At 42.5% G+C, this 20,288-nt stretch overlaps 1 protein-coding gene across 1 annotated transcript in view; it reads right to left on the bottom strand.

The window, feature by feature from the left end:
• Positions 1 to 20,288, bottom strand: part of cnih3 (cornichon family AMPA receptor auxiliary protein 3) — a 96,681-nt gene that overhangs the window by 51,524 nt on the left and 24,869 nt on the right. Inside the window, 1 exon segment of the mRNA XM_030405838.1 lies at positions 10,824 to 10,871. Coding sequence (XP_030261698.1) covers positions 10,824 to 10,871 — 48 coding nt within the window.

Below are 20,288 nucleotides of genomic sequence, written 5' to 3'. Positions count from 1 at the left end.
GCATTTGTTGGAACTATTTCCTTGCTGTACATTAATCCACATTTGTTGCTCTAGCGAGTATTTGGGGCAGCAGGACGGTGTTTGTGAGACGGAGTCAAAACAAACAGTGTGTGTGTGTTCATGGTAATGAGGGAACATCCAGCGCAAAAGTGTGGGTCACTGACGTGTTTCTCATAGTTTTTGGACAGAAATAGAGCGCACACAGTGTGGCACAGAGGAAAAAGACGGATCAGCCTCTGAATACACACAATACTACTATGCTAGTAGGATACATTGTTGGTTTTGGACTTTAAGCTGGATGAGTTAACAATAGTAAAATGTAAAATACCACATGCCTTATCATTAAGACTTGACTGAGCTAATTTATCATAGGCCTTATCTAATTTGACAACGTGTTGATGAGAAGAGAAATATCTTCACTGACTGATTTTTTTCTGCCTAAAACACCAAATAAACAAACTAACCTTAAAAGAACAACACACTGTTTTACTTTGTTTGCAAGTGGCGGACCCTGCCACCTTTCAATCTTCAAACAGTGTTCTGGGACCTTATTTTCCTGAGAGCAGCTTGTTTATTCACTTATATAAACAGTTTGTATTATAACCTCATTAATATTACAAATATTCAAATTCTGAGCTTGAATTTCTGAATTTTCCCTTTAAAGCATTCTGATGAAATGGTGTCATTATGTACTTAAAGGTATCATGTGGGGTTTTATTTTTTAAGGTTTCTCACCTTGACACACTTGAGGTCAAACAATACACACATGTCGATATTCCTACACACAAGCACAGCTGTGCCCTCTGTACTCAATTACACAGCTGCTGTTTGGGGTCAGACTTTCAGCGACTGTCTGGCGGTAATGTATAGCGCCAAAGATGTTCAGAATATGGCGCATACACAGTGTGCAAATTGATGTCAGGTGTGGGTGTTTACTACACCGTGATTTTCCACCTCTTCCAGGTCACGCTTCCTTAAAGTGACCTTATGTACCCACTGTGGTGCTCAATCCTCACCGCCTGCTTATAACCCCCAAGTGCCCTCGTTCATGAGTGGCCTGTAGATTTCTTTTCACCTAGTTCACTGCTTTCAACTGCAGCAATGCTCAGCGGACTATCACTTGTGAGGGAGTCAGTTAAGAGAAGAAAGGCTGTTTGACAGGAAGGGCAGGATTGTTCAAAAATCTGTCGTTTTGTCGGTTGTTGCATGAGGTCACCATAGAGGTCTCCACAAAGTTCAAGCCGCCTATTTAATGAAGTCTTCCTCCCTAAAAAAGCTCACACTAGTACTTTTTGATGATAAAACGATCTCAAGTTGAAGATTACACAAGTTTATCAAAAAAGCTCACTTTTACCACATCGTGCCTCTGATTTTACAAAGTCGAGTGGTTTGATCAAATCATTCACATCTTTATCAAAAATGAAGTTCATAATTGGCTGCAGTCTTCTGTCATCAGCTCAGTTTTCCTAATGAGTTCTTCTGAGTTTCAACCTCCGTGTGCACCAGCCTGAGGAGCTCGGTTCAGACTGACAGGATCCCAGTGGACTCGACTTCAACCTTCCAGCACTCTGCAGTGAAAAGTGCCATCACTCCTCTGTTCCTCTACTGACTGACTGACTCTGATGGTCAGCTGCCTCTGGCAGTAAATCCACAAGATGCTAATAAGAATCCTGTAGCTGGTGGGATCTTAGACCAGGGAGACTGCAGCCATTTCAAAAACATTAAACCAACTAGTGCTGTCGTGGTGTGCAGACTGCTTGCTAGCAATTATTCAACAGTGCAAAGCAAGTATTTTACATTGTAAAGACCAAGACAATGTTCTATTTATGTGTGTTACATGCATGCATGAGGTACTAGGACTACTTTGCATAGACAATATGTATGTGACGTTGCTGTATGTGCCGCAGTCGCTCCTCCTTAGGAGGGCAAACATGCAGCAGTCATTATCTGCGATTAGTCATTCACGTGGAAAACACAACATGCACAGACACTAGTAAAAATGTCTCTTCATCTCCACCGGCCATGCAACAGCAAGCGTCCTCCATCACCCCTGGTCACACACACCGAATCAAAGTGGCAGGGCTGTCATAAATGAAGCTTGTAGGCGTGCAGTTACATCATCCCATTGCTACTCTTAACGTATATGACTAAGTGGTTCATTTCAAGAGCAATGCAATTGCATTGAAAGCAATTTCTTCTTATGCGAGTCCTGCGGTCCGTTTTGCTGCATAATATAGATATAGTAGTTTAAAGAGCAAGAAAAGTCAAGAGTATGGGTGGACCGAGTGGATGGGTCATACACTGGACTTTACCTCCAACAGGGTTCGTACACATTTTTCAAGGTCAAATTCAAGCACTTTTCAAGCACTTTTAAGGGTCATTTTTAAGATTTTCCAGCACCTTACTGCTGGGGTAAAATATGTATCTAAAGGAATATATATACTTGTGATTTTTTTCTTCACTTTTTATCACAATTATGTACATTGTATTATGCTGTAAACATCTAAAATTATATTCTATAATAGCAAAAACTTCAGAAATTAATTATCCAGTCTGATCCCAATTTTGTAAACGACACAGAGTTATAATGTCAAGCACTTTCAAGCACTTAAACTAAAATCCAAGCACTTTTCAGACCTTGAAAACACAACATTGAAATTCAAGCACTTTCAAGGATTTCAAGCACCCGTACGAACCCTGCTCCAGAGACTAAGGCTTGTGTCCCATGTGTGACCAAGAGTCAAGAGTTGAATGTTTGTTACATTATGTTACATTACAAGTAAGTTAACGGCAACCGTTTGACAAATCACAAATTAGTATCTGAACTAAAGAATGTTTAGTTACATGCTGAAGTGCTCTGTGTTTCAGAAATATGTATGAGGCAGTAGGGGTGAGCTGCCTTTTGCCTTTTCTTTGATCCCTTTTTTTTTTCTCTGTTTTTGGTTAGGTTAGGGAGTCGGGCTTAGCAAACGTCTTTTTCATTCCTTTTCCTTCAGAGGGTTTAGTTAGATTACTGATCAGAAGTTTAGATTGGGTTTTGTTTGTTATTTTGGCTCACCCTGAACAGAGGCTTCACCACCGTACATGTATTCACTCACACTCTGAACAGTCGCACTTTGTCTTTGTCAATAAATTATTATTGTTGCGCGTACACTCTGGTGTTATTCGTTTTAAGTCACGCTTTGGCACCCCTTAGCCGAGCGTAAGCGTACATGTCGCTTGCACTACACACATAACGATGGCCCAGTGTCTACTGTGCATGCATTCAGTTATCATACACAGTTATAATAAATATACTTGAACAGTTATCATGTCCATTCCCCTCTAGCGCTCCACTTCAGTGCCCTACTGTTAAGAGACTGGAGCCAGCCAGTCTTTGTGTACGCAAAATATGAAAGGGGGTCGCTGCAGTCAATGTTGGGCATTACCACGGAAACCACGGACTAATCAGTCGGTCCAGAGAGTACGTCGGAAAATGAAAGATCCATCCCGTTTACTGTTTACTCGCTCGGATCTGCACAACTCATGTGCACACACGCGCACACACACACACACAGCACAAGCACAGCTGCACCGAGGCAACTGTACTTCTACCATAAACACAGGCATGGGAAAGCAAGCACTACCACACGTGCACACACAGACACACACACACACACACACACACACACACACACACACACAGAAACAGAGATCACAGCTCAGTGCAGCTCCACTCAATTTCTGATTACTCTCTCAACTCTATCCAGTGTGAGGACACACACACACACACACATAGTGCCACGGAGAGAGAGGGGTGGGGGTGGGACTAAGATATAAAAAGGACAGAGAAAGCAGAAAAACACAAAACCCAACGACAGCAATGAGAGCACAAGAGGGATGGGAAGTTAAAAGAGTCTCAGAAGTGAAGAGAGCAGAGAGGAGGGAGAGAGAGACCAATTTACACAAGGTCTTAATCGGAAAGAACTATCTTGTGTCTTCCGAGATGCACTCGGTGTCATATTTTGCAACTGAAGACTTTAGCATTGATAAAAACAATTAGAATATTGAAACGAAACATCTCCAACGCTTTTAAATCTCAAAAGGGAATGAAAGAATCTAGTGAGAGAGCAGTTAGCAGTTGATTTCATTACAAAGATGCATAGTGTGTAAACATGGGATATCTGATGGTTAAGTCATTTTAAATTAGAAAAGAGATGTGTGGTAGCTCGGAAGCTTTGGCGGCAGAGCTGCATAGCTGTGCACAATGAGATGATTATTCCTCCTGGTTTATAAAAACCATCCACCAAACCATCTAATCAGGCACAACACACTGTGTTTGGGTCTCTGGGCTTCAGAGAAATTATTTCTTCGTAGTGAAGTTAAGTCATAAAAGTTAACAGCAAACGATTCTGTAAAGACTGACATCCTTTGGTAGTTATGTAAAACCACTGGCCACCTTAATACAGTGTACATAAGTACAATCTGATGCAGTCCCGTAAAAGTGAAAGCAGTGTTAATCCAAAGTGGAAATGTACACGCTTCATTGAAATACATTTCATGGCACAGCTATTGTTTTGCATTGAATTACATTGTGCGGGTGTATATGATATGGTGTCCATTGAGAGTAGTTACCACTCAAATTGTAAAGGTAAACAATAGCCAGAAACATTGATGATTGTGGATAGTACCATGCCTCCAATCGAAATAGCATTTTAAACAAGTTTTTAATGAAACAGCGAGGGCTTCAGGAGCCTAAGTTGGAGTGGAAACATCCGTTTTTCTTTAACTTATCCATGGTCAGGTTGCGATGTCAGCAGGCTAAGCAGGATATTCCAGGCGTCCCTCTCCCCAGTTACACTTTCCAGCTCCTCCTGGGGGATCCCCAAGGTGTCCCCAGGCCAGATGTAATCACTCCAGCAAGTCCTGGAGGGATACATCTGGTCGTTCCAGTCTGTTATGCCTGAAAGGATGCCTAGGAGGCATCCCAATCAGATGCCCGAACCACCTCAGCTGCCTCCTTTTGATGCACAGGAGCAGCAGCTCTACTCTGAGCTCCCTTCAGATGTCCAAGCTCCTGACCCTATCTCTAAGACTGCCTCCCGCTGGAGGGTAGTTTGTATCCGCAATTTAATTCTTTTGTTCACTACCCAAAGCTCTTGACAGTCCGGTCATGGTTGGAACATAGACTGATGGGGAAAGTGAAAGCTTTGCCTTCCTGTTCACCTCGATCTTCACATAGACGGTCTGGAGTAAAGCCTGCATTTTCATCTCACACTCCATTTCCTCATCACTCCTAAACAAGATCAAGAGATACTTAAGCTCCAATGCTTGGGGCAGGGGCTTAACCCTACCCAGAGGGGGTAAACAAATAAATATATTGATTAAGGGGACTGAAAGCCAAGAAATGACCCCCGTGGCACCCCAGCACTGATGGTTTATGACTTGATGAGAGTTTGACACTTTGAGGTTTCCCCTTGAAAGTAAGCATATGATAAAATGTAGCAACCAAACCATCTAGCAGTCAACCATCTCAAATTATAAGTTTGGATTCTCACTTCCACTGGTTGCATGTGCGTCGCAGAAAGGCTTGACTGCGGTTTTGCTCTGTGCTCCATTGTCCGTCAACATCCCCCCGGCTCTGTTTTGCAGCTGGAGTGGAGAGACTGAGTGCAGAATCACGCGTGATCGCAATTATACATGTATGTATTACAAATATAACAACAAAGAGACAAAAGTTTAGTGTTCCCAACAGAAGGATTAGAAGAAGTGTGCACTAGCTTGGATTTTTCTCTTTTTTGAGAGTGCTTTATTCTGAAAATGTTATATTATATTATTAAATAAATACATATTTGAATGTTTTTCAGTGTCTGATTTCCTGACTTGCTCAATCTGCCCTGTGCTTAACTCAGTTGAATTGATGCCCTGTACTCCAGTGTCCGGCAAAAATAGAAGCCTGTATCTGCTGTAGAAGGGTCCAGATTGCCGGAGGTGCAGCTCAGTAGATCCGCAACACAGTGGATCCGCTGCCGTGGTGGATCGGAAACGGACCGAACACGGGTCTGTTGGAATTTAGGGGTCACTGCTTCAGTGGCTACAAAGTAACATTCACACGCTGATTCCACGAGCAAATCTCTGTTACCTGTCGTGTCCAACGCTATTTTGTTACGCCCATATCCCACTGGGAGCATTTTCCGAAGCGTCGAGTATCATGCTTACCTGATGTTACTGACTACACAGCTGTGTTTCTTTCATAACTTCTCCTTGATTTTTGTGCTTCTACTGTGGCTGAGTAGGCTGCGTAGAAAAATCATTTTGTGATTTGACGTTTTGAGTGTGTCAATTGTTAATATTTCCGACCTTTGTTATGCTGTAGATCCCGGCACACAGGTTTTATTTTGGTAATTGACCGAATTAGTGTTCCGCTGCCTGATTTCCTGTTTGGCTCCAACTGCTCTTTGTAAATTGATGCGGCCAGGGGGCATGATCTAAGTCCCTGATCTGGTAATAATTTAATGGCACAAGCGAAAGGCAGCCAAAGCTGAGTTTGCACTAAGACCTATTGCACCCTAAAATAAACAGTCTATAACATACAGCACTCATCCTCACCCGCTCATTACCACACTTAGGAAGGTGTTGAGAGAAGATGGGGAGAGAGAAACAAAAGGAAGGGAGAGATACTTAAAAAGAGGTGGCGAGTTAAAAAAAAAAAAGGGGGGGGGGGGGGGGCAAGACATGTCCAAAAATAAAGAAAATTAAAAGCGCTAATGAGTACACTCAGGTTTGCTCAGTTGCTGTGACAACGCGCAGGCTCATTGCTTCAAGTCACAAGACTGCATATCTAATGAATAACACACAGACACACACAGTGGAGAGTACAGAACACAGTATATCCCCTCAAGCTATTGTCATCTGCACGGGTTTTCAGGCGTCCAAAACCCATCAGCGCACAACACACTGCACCGAGAACAAAAAAATGGCACGTGTCCATCCGCCCGCATGCTTATGTGTGTCTGTGGTGTAAACTATCAAAAAAGGTATGCCGACATAAAGAAACGCAGCCAGGGCTTTTAAGCAAATCAATCAGGACCACTGTGCTGCGACGGCGCCAGCTGGAGCGAGCTGAATAGTTTTAGTCGGGGAAAGAAGAAGCTCCGGAGAAAGGAGGGAAAAAGCTTCACAATGCAGCAGATCCTCCTGCATCAGGACCTCAGGCATCCACACTGACAGGCACAGTATGCAACAGAGTCAAAATATAGCTCATAAATTGTGTGCTTGAAGTTCAAGGACTGTAAAAAGAATTTCACTAGGTGTGTGAGAAAGGAAACTGTCACTTGAGGCAGTTAGCGGGGGACATCCTCTTTTTCCACATGACTTTTTCCTTCAGTCTGTTCATCAATCACCTCCTACAGTTAGACTTTGTGACAATGAATATACTGTGAGATGATGGACATTTGCCTTGTTTGTTATACTAATCTGACTCCTCTGAGATAGATAGCAGTGGTTGTATGAGGCCTTTGAGAGCAGGGCTGCAAATCAATCAGCAGGACTTCCACGGTTTTTGCATCACCTGATTTGTCATTCTTCTACAGGTTGGCCAAAAACCATCATATCTGATTATTTAATTTACAGCATAAACTGTTTGTTTCTGCAGTTGAATGTGTTAAACCTATTCTTCTTTTACCGTTCTTCCCTTACAGTATTCAGAGGGGTTTAAGAAATGCTTAATAATGTCAATACGGTTGCAAAGACCAATATTCCAAAGGCTGCAGTAGTCTGTTCGGCGGTGAAGCACAGTTCAGCTCACAACAGTTTATTTATCTGTTCATGTTTTATTTATTTGACCTTTTATTTTCCCCGAAATATTCACATTGAGATTCAAATTGTCTTTTACAAGGGAGTCCTGGTCAAGACAGCGGCATTTTAAGTTTCACAGACAAACAACGAACTCAAAACAGGCAGCAAATTGCATCAGGGCAATGAATCAGAAGCAGGCCGTGTGGATTCAGTGGTCACATAGTCCTTAATCCCGTTTTCATAATCGTCCTTCCTAGTGCTTATTGAATTATGAAGTTAAAAGGGTCCCTGTAGCCCACACCAAGATGTGTGGGCAGAACTTTATGAGCACTTTCACCAACGACAGCGCTGATTTGAGGAAAGACGTACATTATGTGTCCGTATGACTGAAACTGAACTTTTTGGGGACATTTTGTGGGGCCTGAAAATGCAAACTGTTAGCAGTAGTTCCACAGTAGATGCAGATCTGCTGCAACAGTACTGTGATGTGATGGCCCACTGCTCTGAAGGAGAATGCCTTAGTGCGCAGTGGTGTGGTGTTTAACCCCTTAAGGAACACTGTTCCAACATAGGAACACCCTTCACTAAATGAACACCCTTCGTAAAAACTAATAGTTTTTTTACTAATAGTTTTAAGCATCAGATCTTAACAGTATATACTCACTGTTGGAACGCTGAGACTGTCGTGATTATTTTAAGCCCAAAAAAGTTATTTCCACACCATGTAATAGCCTTCTAAACTCACCATGACACAACATTAGAAAGAGCCCTCTACCGCAAGAAGCAAGAATGCCTACATACCTTCAAAGTGTTCCCTTTTTCCACAGCTACAACGTCATGCCACATTTTCTTTTTCATAGTTCGCCAAGAGTCCATAGAATGGGAATATCCATGTCATTTTACCCAAAACCAGCTACAAGTGTCGAACAAGCAAGACACCCCAGGGTCTTAGCTTTCATTCGAGACCAAGATGATGTTTCTAGGTAAAGGGGTTCTCAAGTTATAAGCCTTTGAATCTCAGTAGGCGCTCTTGGAAAAAAAGGACCCAAGCAAAATGTACAGACATGCCTTTAGAAAAAAATTGTGAAAAATCAATTTTTTAGTCTTTTGACTTCAAATTTTGAGTGTAGCAAGCTGAGACCTGTGGCTATGGCCTAATTGTGTCTGCTGTGTCCATAGACATACCTGAACCCTTATATCCTAGTCAGTTTATTGACATTTGAATTGGACAGAAACCAAAACCTGTGTTCCAACCTCTGTAACTCTGTGTCAGAATCACACTTACACTTCTAGAAAAAACTTGAGGGTGTTACCTTTCCAATGGTACCAAGCAACCTTCTGGCCTGGCATGTATACTATGATAAATCATCAGTCATCATTGAAGATCCTTTTCACAACGCTGTCATATACAGTATATGCAGAACTTTTTCTATAGTACAGATGAAAAACCATTTCCATTTTCAGTAAAACTGTGAATTTACATGCATAAAACATCATCATGATGAATTGCCAATGTGTATGTTGCTTAAATATTTTTTTTTTGTTTTTGCACAAAAAGAAAAAAAGCACGTTTCTGTAACCCAACTTCAAACTGTGGAACTGCTCAAACTACAAAACCGAACATTTCTGACTTGCCAGAAATCCATCTGACTGCCCGAAAGCCACACCACTGATCATTCAGGCAGCTGATGATGCACTCTGCCTCCCCAGCGAATCATCATGAAACCACAATCCATCCGACAATAATTGTGCCTGGCCGACCAATTTGGTGTTAAAACCGTGCTCACTGTGATCCTCACACAGTCCGTCTGTCTTTAATAACACGGTTCTACGAAGCTACGGACACCAGAACCTTGACAACACGGCACGGCGTATAATATGGCGCTCTGCATTTTTTGACAAATAGCATATGAACACACAACCACGGCTTTTAATGTTAGACTCTTGAGGACAAGCTTCTCATTTATAATCAATAACGGTGCAGTTGATGCACGTAGAAACTGAAATTACAGCTCTGAGTCACAACAAAAATTCAGTCTACCTCATATGTAGCTGCTAGGATTCTGATGATGTATTGATTTCAGCACAGGTTCTCTGGTTCATCACCTCTGCAGCTACCTCCAGTGATCTCCCCACAGTGGGCCACAGCTGCAAGGCCGATATGTGTACGTGTGTGTGTGTGTGCATGTGTTTTGAGTGTGTTTGTGTGCTCATGCATGTGTGTATTCGTCTCTGCACAAGCAATTGAGGGAGGATGTTCTCCCCAGGGGTCAGTGGACGGCCTGGGGGCTCCAGTTGACAACACTGATAACCAAGATCAGCTGTTTAACCAATGAACCTCCAGCATAAACACACGCGCACGCACCACACGCTTGCACGCACAGACACACACACACACACACACACACACACACGAGACGTGCAGACACAGTGTGAGTTTCAGAGAGGTGGAGGGAGAAACAGATGTCACATTGAAGCTGGGAGGAGGCCTCCTCTCATCGTCATATTGAGTCCTTCAGGCAAACTGTCTGCACATACACACACACACACACACGCACACACACTCACAGTCGGCATGGCTCTGCAGAGCGCAGCACAGAACCACTCAATCTCTGTGTCCTCTTTGATGTCAGTTCAACATGAGAGGCAAGAGGACAAAGGAAGCATCGCTGCGCAGATCAAAAATTCATTAAAAATGGAACTACTGAAAGTCGACCTGCAGAATTCTGACACACAGCTCCAAAAACGCACATGATACAAAAGTCAAGCTTTGCCTCAAGTCAAGAAGGAGCCTCACATTTCTAAGAATATGAGGAAATTGTGTCAAATGCAGCCAGGGCCTGGGGTGCCCACATTTATAGGATGTAGATACGCACGTATGAAAGCTTCATGAAGCCACAACGTGTCTGTGTAACACGTTAGCATTCAATATGTCATTTCTCATGAGAGTACACATTCCTCCAACATCAATAATTGCAAGCCAGTCATCGATCATATTCAGAACCCCGGTGTCACTGACAACATGTGATTTGTCCCTCTCTGCTTACCTTCCTCAGCAGGTTGCAGATCCTCTCGATGTTCCGCAGTCTCTCCCTCTGCAAAGAAACAAACACGGAAAAAGCTAAGTGCTTCTGCGATCAAATTGTCCTCTTATTGACAATCATTGACTTTCGTTTCATGCCTCGAGGCGAGAGAAAAATAGGGACTGTCAGTCTCCGGTTGAAAAACAACAGCGTGCACAATCAAGTGTTCAATAAGAATGATGGTAACAGAAAGGAAGAAGGAAGAATACCACATCAGGTGTGTTTGTAAGGTTCTAGGTTTGACAGATCATTTCATTATTGATGCCTCATTCAGTTGAGTCAGTTGAGAATGTCGACATCTCAGTTAATAATATGTTTAAGAAGAAGCTACAGAGGCAGTTACATTGGACCCCATTGTTCCAGGATGTCAGAGGTGTTGTCTCACCTGCACTATCCAGTCTTCATGAAGAGAAAAGACGAGGTTTTAGTACCTGCCTAACAATGTATTATCCACCAATCAAAACATCTGTCAGTGAAATGAAATGGTATAATGCTCACGGATTCAGTGAAACAAGTGTAATCAAACAAACAAGTAATTAACTTCATGATTTCCTCTCAATCCTAAATATTCCTGCCCATCACTTTTATTCAGTGAACTACTGATAACTAGACTAAACTACACTGCAAACATGAAATGAACACAGACTGATTCAAGTCATCGTATTTCAATACTATAGATACAGAATAATGAAACCTTCAGATTTCACATTTCTTACCTTTAAAATTCACTGTTAGTATACAGTTTTGTTTAAAGGATCTATGGTGCAAGTGTGTTTAGGGCGTGTCAGACGCCCTTTTACTAGGTAAACATCGGATAATCTGGGCGCAATTAAGGTGCACAGCACATAGGGGCTGTGTTTAGATGAGGTGAATTAGTCATGGGTGTGTGTCTTTCCCATCAACCACTCCATTTGACTGCATAGGAGCGAATACACTGATGTTTGACTGAGGAGGAGGAAGAGGTGGAGTGTTGCTGCGCGTCACTCTGTGTGTAACAGTAATGCGCAGATCTCAGTCCGTGGATCATGTGGGACGGGCCATAAAAATGATCATTCTGATTGACAGCAGGTGGGATGCAGGCAAATGAAATACATCTTTAATGAGAAAATATAAATGACATCCTCCAGCAGCAGAAACGTGTGAAATGTGAAATGAAATGTGTATCACTACATTAACATGCACACTTGCACATGAGGAACAGCTGATAAACATTATTATTTTAAAACGCCTGACTCATCGACAAGATTGGTTGATATGACACGTTTTATATTTACGCTACACATCCAAAGGTCACACACACACTCCACATTCAGACAGTAAAACAGTTTGGCTTAAAGCAGCTGTCCTGATAAATCCTGAGATTCTGTCTAAATATATTGATTTCAGAAGCTTAAAAGGTTCATTCTGTTTCCTCATGAGAGTTTCCCCTGTCCTGTCAAGTTTATAACCGCAACTTTTAGTTCTGCTGCTTAAATGTGCCACTATATTTGTTACAGTGCTTGTATGGAAAAATAACAAATTTTAGCTACTCGGCATCCATGTATTTAGAAAATGTCTCTCTGCATGACGGACTGGCTCCTATTCTCCCTGGTATTTTACCAGTGAGTGCTCTGAAGGAGTCTGAGTCAGCTGTTGATAACAGGAGCATGTTCTCAACAACATACCTGCCTATCACTGCATTCAGTTCAGCCTGTGTCAAGTTTTTGTGAAGCTGGAGCAGAAACATCCAGCTGTAGCTGCTCGGACAGCTCCGTGTCCTTCTTTGTTAACGGAGCTCACGTTGTCATCATCACCAGTGTCAACCGCGGAGTTTTTGGTGTGTGCCACTGAGAGATGATTCATTAGATCAGAGTTGCTTATAACGGACGTGGACAAAAGAGATTAAAGTAGTGTCTGTACTTCCACTTTGAAAATGTTAACTTTCCCTCCGGACTCGCCATTGCTGCAGCTCAACTCTGCTAGTTAGTGTGTGCGAGGCTGCTGTGTGCGTGTGTGGTTTGTGTGTAAACTGAACACTGCCTCTGATTGGCTTCCTCTACCTTAGAGAGCCAATCACCATCACTTATGCGGTTGTCCCGCCCCTCCCTCCTCCCTCGCCAAGCTAAAAAAAATAATAAGATAAAACAGCTCTGCAGCTCTGGTGGCTGAGAACCGAGTCGGATGACAACAGCTTCAATGAGCAGCTTCAGTTTGTAACGCGCCACATTTAATAGTTGGTAACGGCGCTGAAACAGTGGAAATAGTAATTAGTTAGATTACCCGTTACTGAAAAAAAATGACGCCGTTATTGTAACACCGTTATTCCCAACACTGATGGCAGCTAAGCGTGAAAATGACAACCGCGTTGGTCTGAAACTAACAAAGGCACTTGCGCTGTGCTGTGTGCCTACTGACCTGAGAGTGTGTGATACTTTATATAAGAATCCAAGGCAAACATCACCTCCATTGAATAGTTCCATCTACTAAAACTGCACAGGCAGAATTTTGGCTGGGATCCCCCGGACCCCAGTACATAAGTATTTGTAAAAAAGGCCAAATTAAAACAGAAACAGAAACAATTATATGAAGTCAATAGGAAAAAAAAGATTGACAACGTCAATGGAAATTGGATTAATGAAATAAAGTGTGTCTAGGGTTTACTATAGCCCAGGTGGCAGGGCTACGGTTAAGAGTGTTTTTCTAGCAGTTAATGTAGTTACCACTTTGTTCATATAACCATATTTTAATATTTGATTGTTTCCAGTGTGTGTAAGAAGCTGTAAAATGCTTAAAACAGCAGCCGCAACAATGCTGACTCTGACGGCCACCCTTTAACCAAAGCTTTTAACATCATCATCGTCATCAAATATTAACACAATCCTATAGAGACGCAATCTGGACTTGACTGGCAGGGCTGCCCGTTCCATGGGGGCCGGCGTGCAACGCTGGCTGCTTATGAATCATATATTGATCTGAGCGCCACGCTGTTTGTGCTCGTGGACAGTCAGTTTGATTTCATCTGCGCTGCTTATGAGCCGACTGCAAGCATCAACAGCGGAGGCTCCGCGGGAACGATGGGGCATATAAAGACATGTTTAGGTTTACACAGAACATCAAAGCCAGCATGACTGAAGCCGAATTAATATTTAGTAACCAGACCAGAAAAGCAGGATTAGGATGTGTTGAGAGTGAGCTGAAATAATTAGAGTGAGGACATACTTTGTTACTGATCAACACCGCGGGTATAAATATTTACGAGACTCCACAGTGCTCCGTTTATTGAAATGACCTGAAAACCATACACAATATCTGCATTTATATACTGCTAACTACATGCTATAATTTTTGCCACAATCGAGACCCGTGTGTTTTTAACTCACCTGTGCCTTTTTTTTTTACATATTCAACATATGGTAATGTGCTGAGTGTGAACTGGGAGTCTGCAACTCTGATTCTGCTGTGGGAAATGTGTGTGTGTGTGTGTGTGTGTGTGTGTGTGTGTGTGTGGAGGCAATGAGAACCCTCACACCCTCACACACACACACACACACACACACAGAGTTGGCTTCTGCCCATTCACAACTGGCCGTGAATACTGTGAGTACACACATTATTTGATCAACATGATTTTCATTCACACATGGCTGAACTTTGATTCTTCACTGATTGTTTGATTGAAGTATTGAACTTGTTGTAACAGATAAATGTAACTAACTGTGGCCCACTAACAGCTATAGTTTATGAAAATAATAAGACCATTTTTTGAGAGTCTAACAGTAAAAAAAAAAAGTAACCTTGCAGGTCATCTCAGGCAGTCGGGACTCACAGCATGACTATATTTAGAAGCGTAGATTGAGGCTGAACAGGGGACCTGCAGGGCCACACAGTCTAGATTGACTGTTTGTGTTTGTTGTTGTTTGTGGAATTAAAGATTACTTTCCACTTTTGGATGACTCACTGTGCCTTTTTTTTTTTTTTTTTTTGGCAGCCTTTAACAACTCCAGCACCACTCAGCTCCTTTATTTATCAGTCGGTGTGCATATTTGTGTGTGTGTGTGAATCTAACACTTTGGTTTCAAGTGTTGCTTTACAAGAATATTGCAACATTTGGGGAAATATGTTTATTTGCTTCCTGTACCAAAAGTGAGATTTGAAGATGGATGATGTTTGTTTAGTCGAACCTAAAGTTTAGTGAGTAGTTACTCAGGGCTGGGTGAGTCTACCTGTGTGTTCTGGAGTAACGTATTAAAAGAAATATAAATATATAGTCTTTGAATCAAAGTTACACAGGAATTACTTATTAATGATTCTAAAATGACCAAGTTGTTCTTGATCATTCCTCACATGCCATTATGCCATGTTCAGACCAAAACGCAATGAAAATATTCACAGTGCACTAAAAATAGCCACAAACACATGGCACATAGGTACGAAACCAAAACAAAGAGATTTCTCTGTGATCCGACCACAATAATTTGATCACAATGATGCAACTCTTAAAATGCTTGTTCCCTGAATGGAGTTGGGACCGATCAGCACAAAGCCATGCCGACATGACTTATAAGGTAGCCTGACTTTTTACTCACGCCCCTCTATGTCAGCTCCATATTTGTCCTGTCTCAGTACGCGTAGATGCGTTATCGTACAGCTCTGTGTGTCCGCAAATGGCCGCTAATCGTGATTATTATCCTCTCTTGTTGTTGTTCATGTTCAAAGACCGGACCTCAGCGTCGTGAACATCATGACGGCAGTGAGAACATCAACGCCTATAGGCTTTGCATATAGACAAAGGTGCTGGTCATAGTGATAAACCCACAGATATCCATGCAACTTAACCATTTGTTTTGATCTCTCTGCTCTCATGAGAGGCAGTTTTCCATGAAGGCATCAAACAGTCTGCCCTATTTTCCATCACATATGTCAGCCTGGCTCTACTCGGTCTGACTTGGCACAGCAGCCTGGCGTGGCCAGGATTTTTGCATTTCCACTACGACTGGACTACCTGCTTCGGTGTGTCTCAAACCAATGATGCCCTTGTCCCGATCCTGGAGTGCCATCGAAGAATCACTGCTTATAAAATGACTCCTCTAATTAGGTTAACACATTTCATTGACTGAAACGTCTTCACAATAAAAGACCCTGTTATTTAGTCATTTAAAAGCTTTTATGATGAAGCAGCATTACAGGAAAAGTTTTCAGCAGCAGTAACTAAACACGTTTCCTGAAACAGCAGAAAATTAACACGATGAAACAGTTAAACTCAGCAGATGTTTGAAAGAACAAACCAGGACAAAACTTCGATAATGGAACAGTGATTGGTTGGGGTTTGGCACGAGGTATCTTTCACCATCACCGATTGGTTGGTCGCCACCCGCAAGAGGAGGTAGGATAACAATGGCAGCGTGAACAATGCGAGCAGAACATGCTGCTGTATGCGACTTGCCTGAAGATGGTTGGAGATACAAACATTACTTTAAATTTGTTGAACGTAAGGAAAATAACTTGACTGTAAGGTGCACACTTTGCCCATGTTGGAAACTTCTCTCCACCGCTGCTAACACTACCTCAAACTTAACGAAGCACCTACAGAGACAGCACGCACACACAAAGCTTGTTGCTATGGGACCGTGAAGCAACATGAATGTAACGAGTAATGTAACGAGTAATCTAACTAATTACTTCCTTCAGGGAGTAATCATGTAATGTAAGGCATTACTATTTTTGAGAGCAATGTGTAATGTGTAATATATTGCTTTTTGGAGTAACGAGCCCCAACACTGTTTACCACACACGGCCTGACACAAATGTGTAAGTTGATAATATGTTACTGCTGACTGAGAAGAAGAGAGCAGAAAGCGAATAATAAAACTCCACAAACATGTTATTGTACCCCTTGTGTCAATGGTAGTGGATTTGTTCTAAACCTCACTGTTTGATGTATTTGAAGGTAAGACGCCAAATTGGACTTGAAACACGGAAGGCCCTCATATCGTTTTCTAAAATATACATAGATAGAAGGTGTAAACATACATATTTGATTCCTATTTTTAAGAGGAGCAGACAGCTACAGAGGTTTCTCTTTGAAAATGTTTAATTTATGCTTGTGCTCTAAATAATGAAAGCAGAGGTTCCTGGGCTGGAGGCTGCACACAAGTCTGTGCCAACAGCACTGTAACAATGGAGAGAGAGGAGGAAATATGTGAGAGGTAGTATGAAAATGAGGGTGACCACTGTATCAGTTTTGTATTATTTATTCATTTCTCGAGTCTGTGTGTATCTGTGTGTGTGTGTGTGTGTGTGCGCGCGCGCTGAGGCTTGCCGACTAAAGTATCCCGAATTCTACTCTCATCTCCCCCGAAATGCCTCGTGGGATTCTACCTCATTTCACATGGAAGGAGGCGTGGGAAAAAAAAAAAAAAAAAAAGAAAATGCATAAAAATATATTGCGCTGCATTCAGCTTTTCATTATTTCAAATGTTTCCGAGTACAAGGAGAAAGCCATCTCAGCTGAAGAAAGACTGACTTTGAACTGCGATGCACGGCAGCGGCATGACGGGCAGGAAAGAGGGAATCCGTGATTGTGAGGAGGAACGGCGGAACAGTGTGGACGGGGTAAGAATTTGTATTCACAGTGGTGGATTACAGAGTTCTGCTGTGTGTACAGGAAGTCTTTCAAGGTCTTGAAAATGCAGAATTTTCACCCTCTGTCTGTCCTCCATATGACCTCGACCGCTGCTCACGCATACTGTAAACCCACATCTATATATACATATATATGCAAATGCCACAACAGCCATGAACGCCCCGGTCTGATGGCCAATTATCTCCACCGCTAATGTCTAGCTCTGGTGGAGACTGCACACCTCATCAAGGACCGGAGCAATCCGCTCCTGCATGGCACCGTCTCCCCTCGCCCTTCATCTCCTGCCGGGTTTGAGCGAGGACAAGCAAATATATTCCACTCAAACTTGCATTCTGTGTGTGTGTGTGTGTTTTCGTCGGTGTACGTGTGCGCACACACCCGCAACTGTCTACTCATTAGCAAGCAATTAGGCTGATGCCTCTTTGAAATGTTACTCAGCGCGAATTGGCTTGACAAGCGAGGGCTGAAGTATAAACAAGAGTCGAAGGAAGGGAGGGGAGGTGGAGGATGGAGGGTGGAGGATGGAGGGTGGAGGGCGGTCTGGGGGTTTAAATTGACCTGTATTTTACCAGGCAGACCAATTAAAAGCAAATTCTCATTTACAGGAAGTGGAATCCTGTCAGCATGATTGGACGACGAAACCCCCAAACGATGAAGTGGAAGAGGGTGGTCACGATGTTAATGTTCCACCAGTGCAAAGCGTGTTTAAAAGCTGTGAAACAAAATTTCCCCCCTTTGACTCAAGTAAAGCTTGAACTTAAGCGGGGGAGACAGGCGTGGCGCAGCGAGGGAGATGGAGTGATACGGGCGGGTGATGGGTAGAGAGGAGCGCTTAAACGGTGTGAAGACGCCGCGGAAGCTGTCATCACTCGTGCTTGTGTCCTGCGTGGTATGATAACGAAAGGGCTCCTGGAATTTACATTCATAAAACATTTGAGCCAGACTCGCTCTCCTTCATCTCCTCCCTCAGTTATCAGTCTGATTCCAGATTCTGATGATAGTATCAGTGCTCCTGGCTACAGCTGTGTCCTTTCATTATAAAACAGTGTGCAATATGTCCTGTAATGCCCCTTTTACACTGTTCAAAAATCCCACTTAAACCTGCTAAGATCGGGCTTTTGTGTTTAATGGGAATGTGTAAACACATTTAAACCCGGGGTCAGTTGGCTCTACAGTAGACCCGGGTTGTTGTCAACTCAGCCCGCTAATTTTGGTGGAAAAGCGGCGTAGGTGTGCATCCACCCACGAGCACGGTATCATGGGGGGGGGACAAAAAACAAAGAAAACTGAAACATATTCTCATCATAGGGCATGTGTGTTTGTGTGTGTCTGCATGTGAGGGATTAAAATGTGTGAAATCAGGAGACGGACAACAGGTGCTTTATAGTGCGTAGAACGGAGTATTAACATGCATTACGGTGTGTGTGCAGACGTGGATGCGAGTGTGTTTTTTCACAGTTTGTTTGCACCTCATCTCCGGAGAAAAAAGTGAATTAACACGTCCTCATGAAATAGGCGGCGCTGGAGGCTTGTTGCAGTGACTGCTGTTGGAGCTAACCTGGTGCACCAGGCTACCCACTTGTATCAGATTTTCTGTTGATGTAACTTGTAAACTGTGAATTGTTGCACTTTTCTGTACACGCAACATCTATTGCATGTCTGTCCGTCCTGGAAGAGGGATCCCTCCTCTGTGGCTCTTCCTGAGGTTTCTTCCATTGTTTTTTTTACCCTGTTAAAAGGTTTTTTTTTCCATCAACATGTGAAGTTTTTCCTCACTCGAATCGAGGGTCTAAGGACTGAGGATGTCGTTCACTGTACAGATTGTGAAGCCCACTGAGGCAATGTGATTGTGATTTTGGGCTATATAAATAAAATTGATTTGATTTGATTTAACCGTCAGAGACCCCCAGAAGTATTTTTTTAAAGAACAGTCTGTAATGCCAGAGACGGCGGTTGTGTAAGACATATGGTATCTACCCCCCCCCCAAAAAAAAAAACAATCGTCTACTTTCATAACAGCTGAACAGGGAGAGATGGATCAGTAAATCGTGTGGGTGTGGATGTAGACAGACTTCTAATAAGCACTGAAGAGGAGGACATTGAGCTAATGCACAGGTTTACCAAGAAAGGTGAGGTTATCTGAACGTTAGACATTGAACTCTTTCTTTAATTGTTGTGGTGGGGGTGAGCTCGGCGTCACTTCACAGCACTCTGGATTGAGCTGTATAAGAAGTCGGTGCTGTAAGACGCTGAGCATGCGTAGTGTCAGTATAATAAAATCATTTTCTATCCTTATTTTGATGCAAAGTAATCAATTCTTTTAGCCATTTTTACCCAAAAAAAAAAAAAAGTTTTGGAAATTCTATACATACAGTTGTTCTGGCCCTGTAACCATTCAAAGTGAAGTTCTGTCTCTCCCCCCATTCAAATAGATAGGTCTCTTTAGCCTGAAATAACTGTCCAGAGGGGTTGCTCAGTGGAAAAACTATGACAAGGACTATGCTTGTACTGCCCAGGAATACACTTAGTCATTACAGACTCAGAGCTTTTATTGTTATTTTTCTGCACTGTGCTATTTACTGCTCAGTACTTTGTCCTCAGGATAGAACATACCACATGGAAGCTTATTGTCAAGCTTGCTAGCTTGGTTACAATAATGAGACATTACATTCCCACAGTTTATTCAAAACAAGTAACTGTACCATCAACTTATGTTGCATAACTGTCTTGAAAACAGTCCTCATCCTCAAATTCCATGTATTGTGCAACTGAGGAGGTTAAATAAAAGTGGATGTTTGATGCAACTT

This window comes from Sparus aurata, chromosome 22, assembly GCF_900880675.1.
Source record: "Sparus aurata chromosome 22, fSpaAur1.1, whole genome shotgun sequence".
Taxonomy (NCBI): domain Eukaryota; kingdom Metazoa; phylum Chordata; class Actinopteri; order Spariformes; family Sparidae; genus Sparus; species Sparus aurata.
This window is presented reverse-complemented; position numbering and strand designations above follow the sequence as displayed.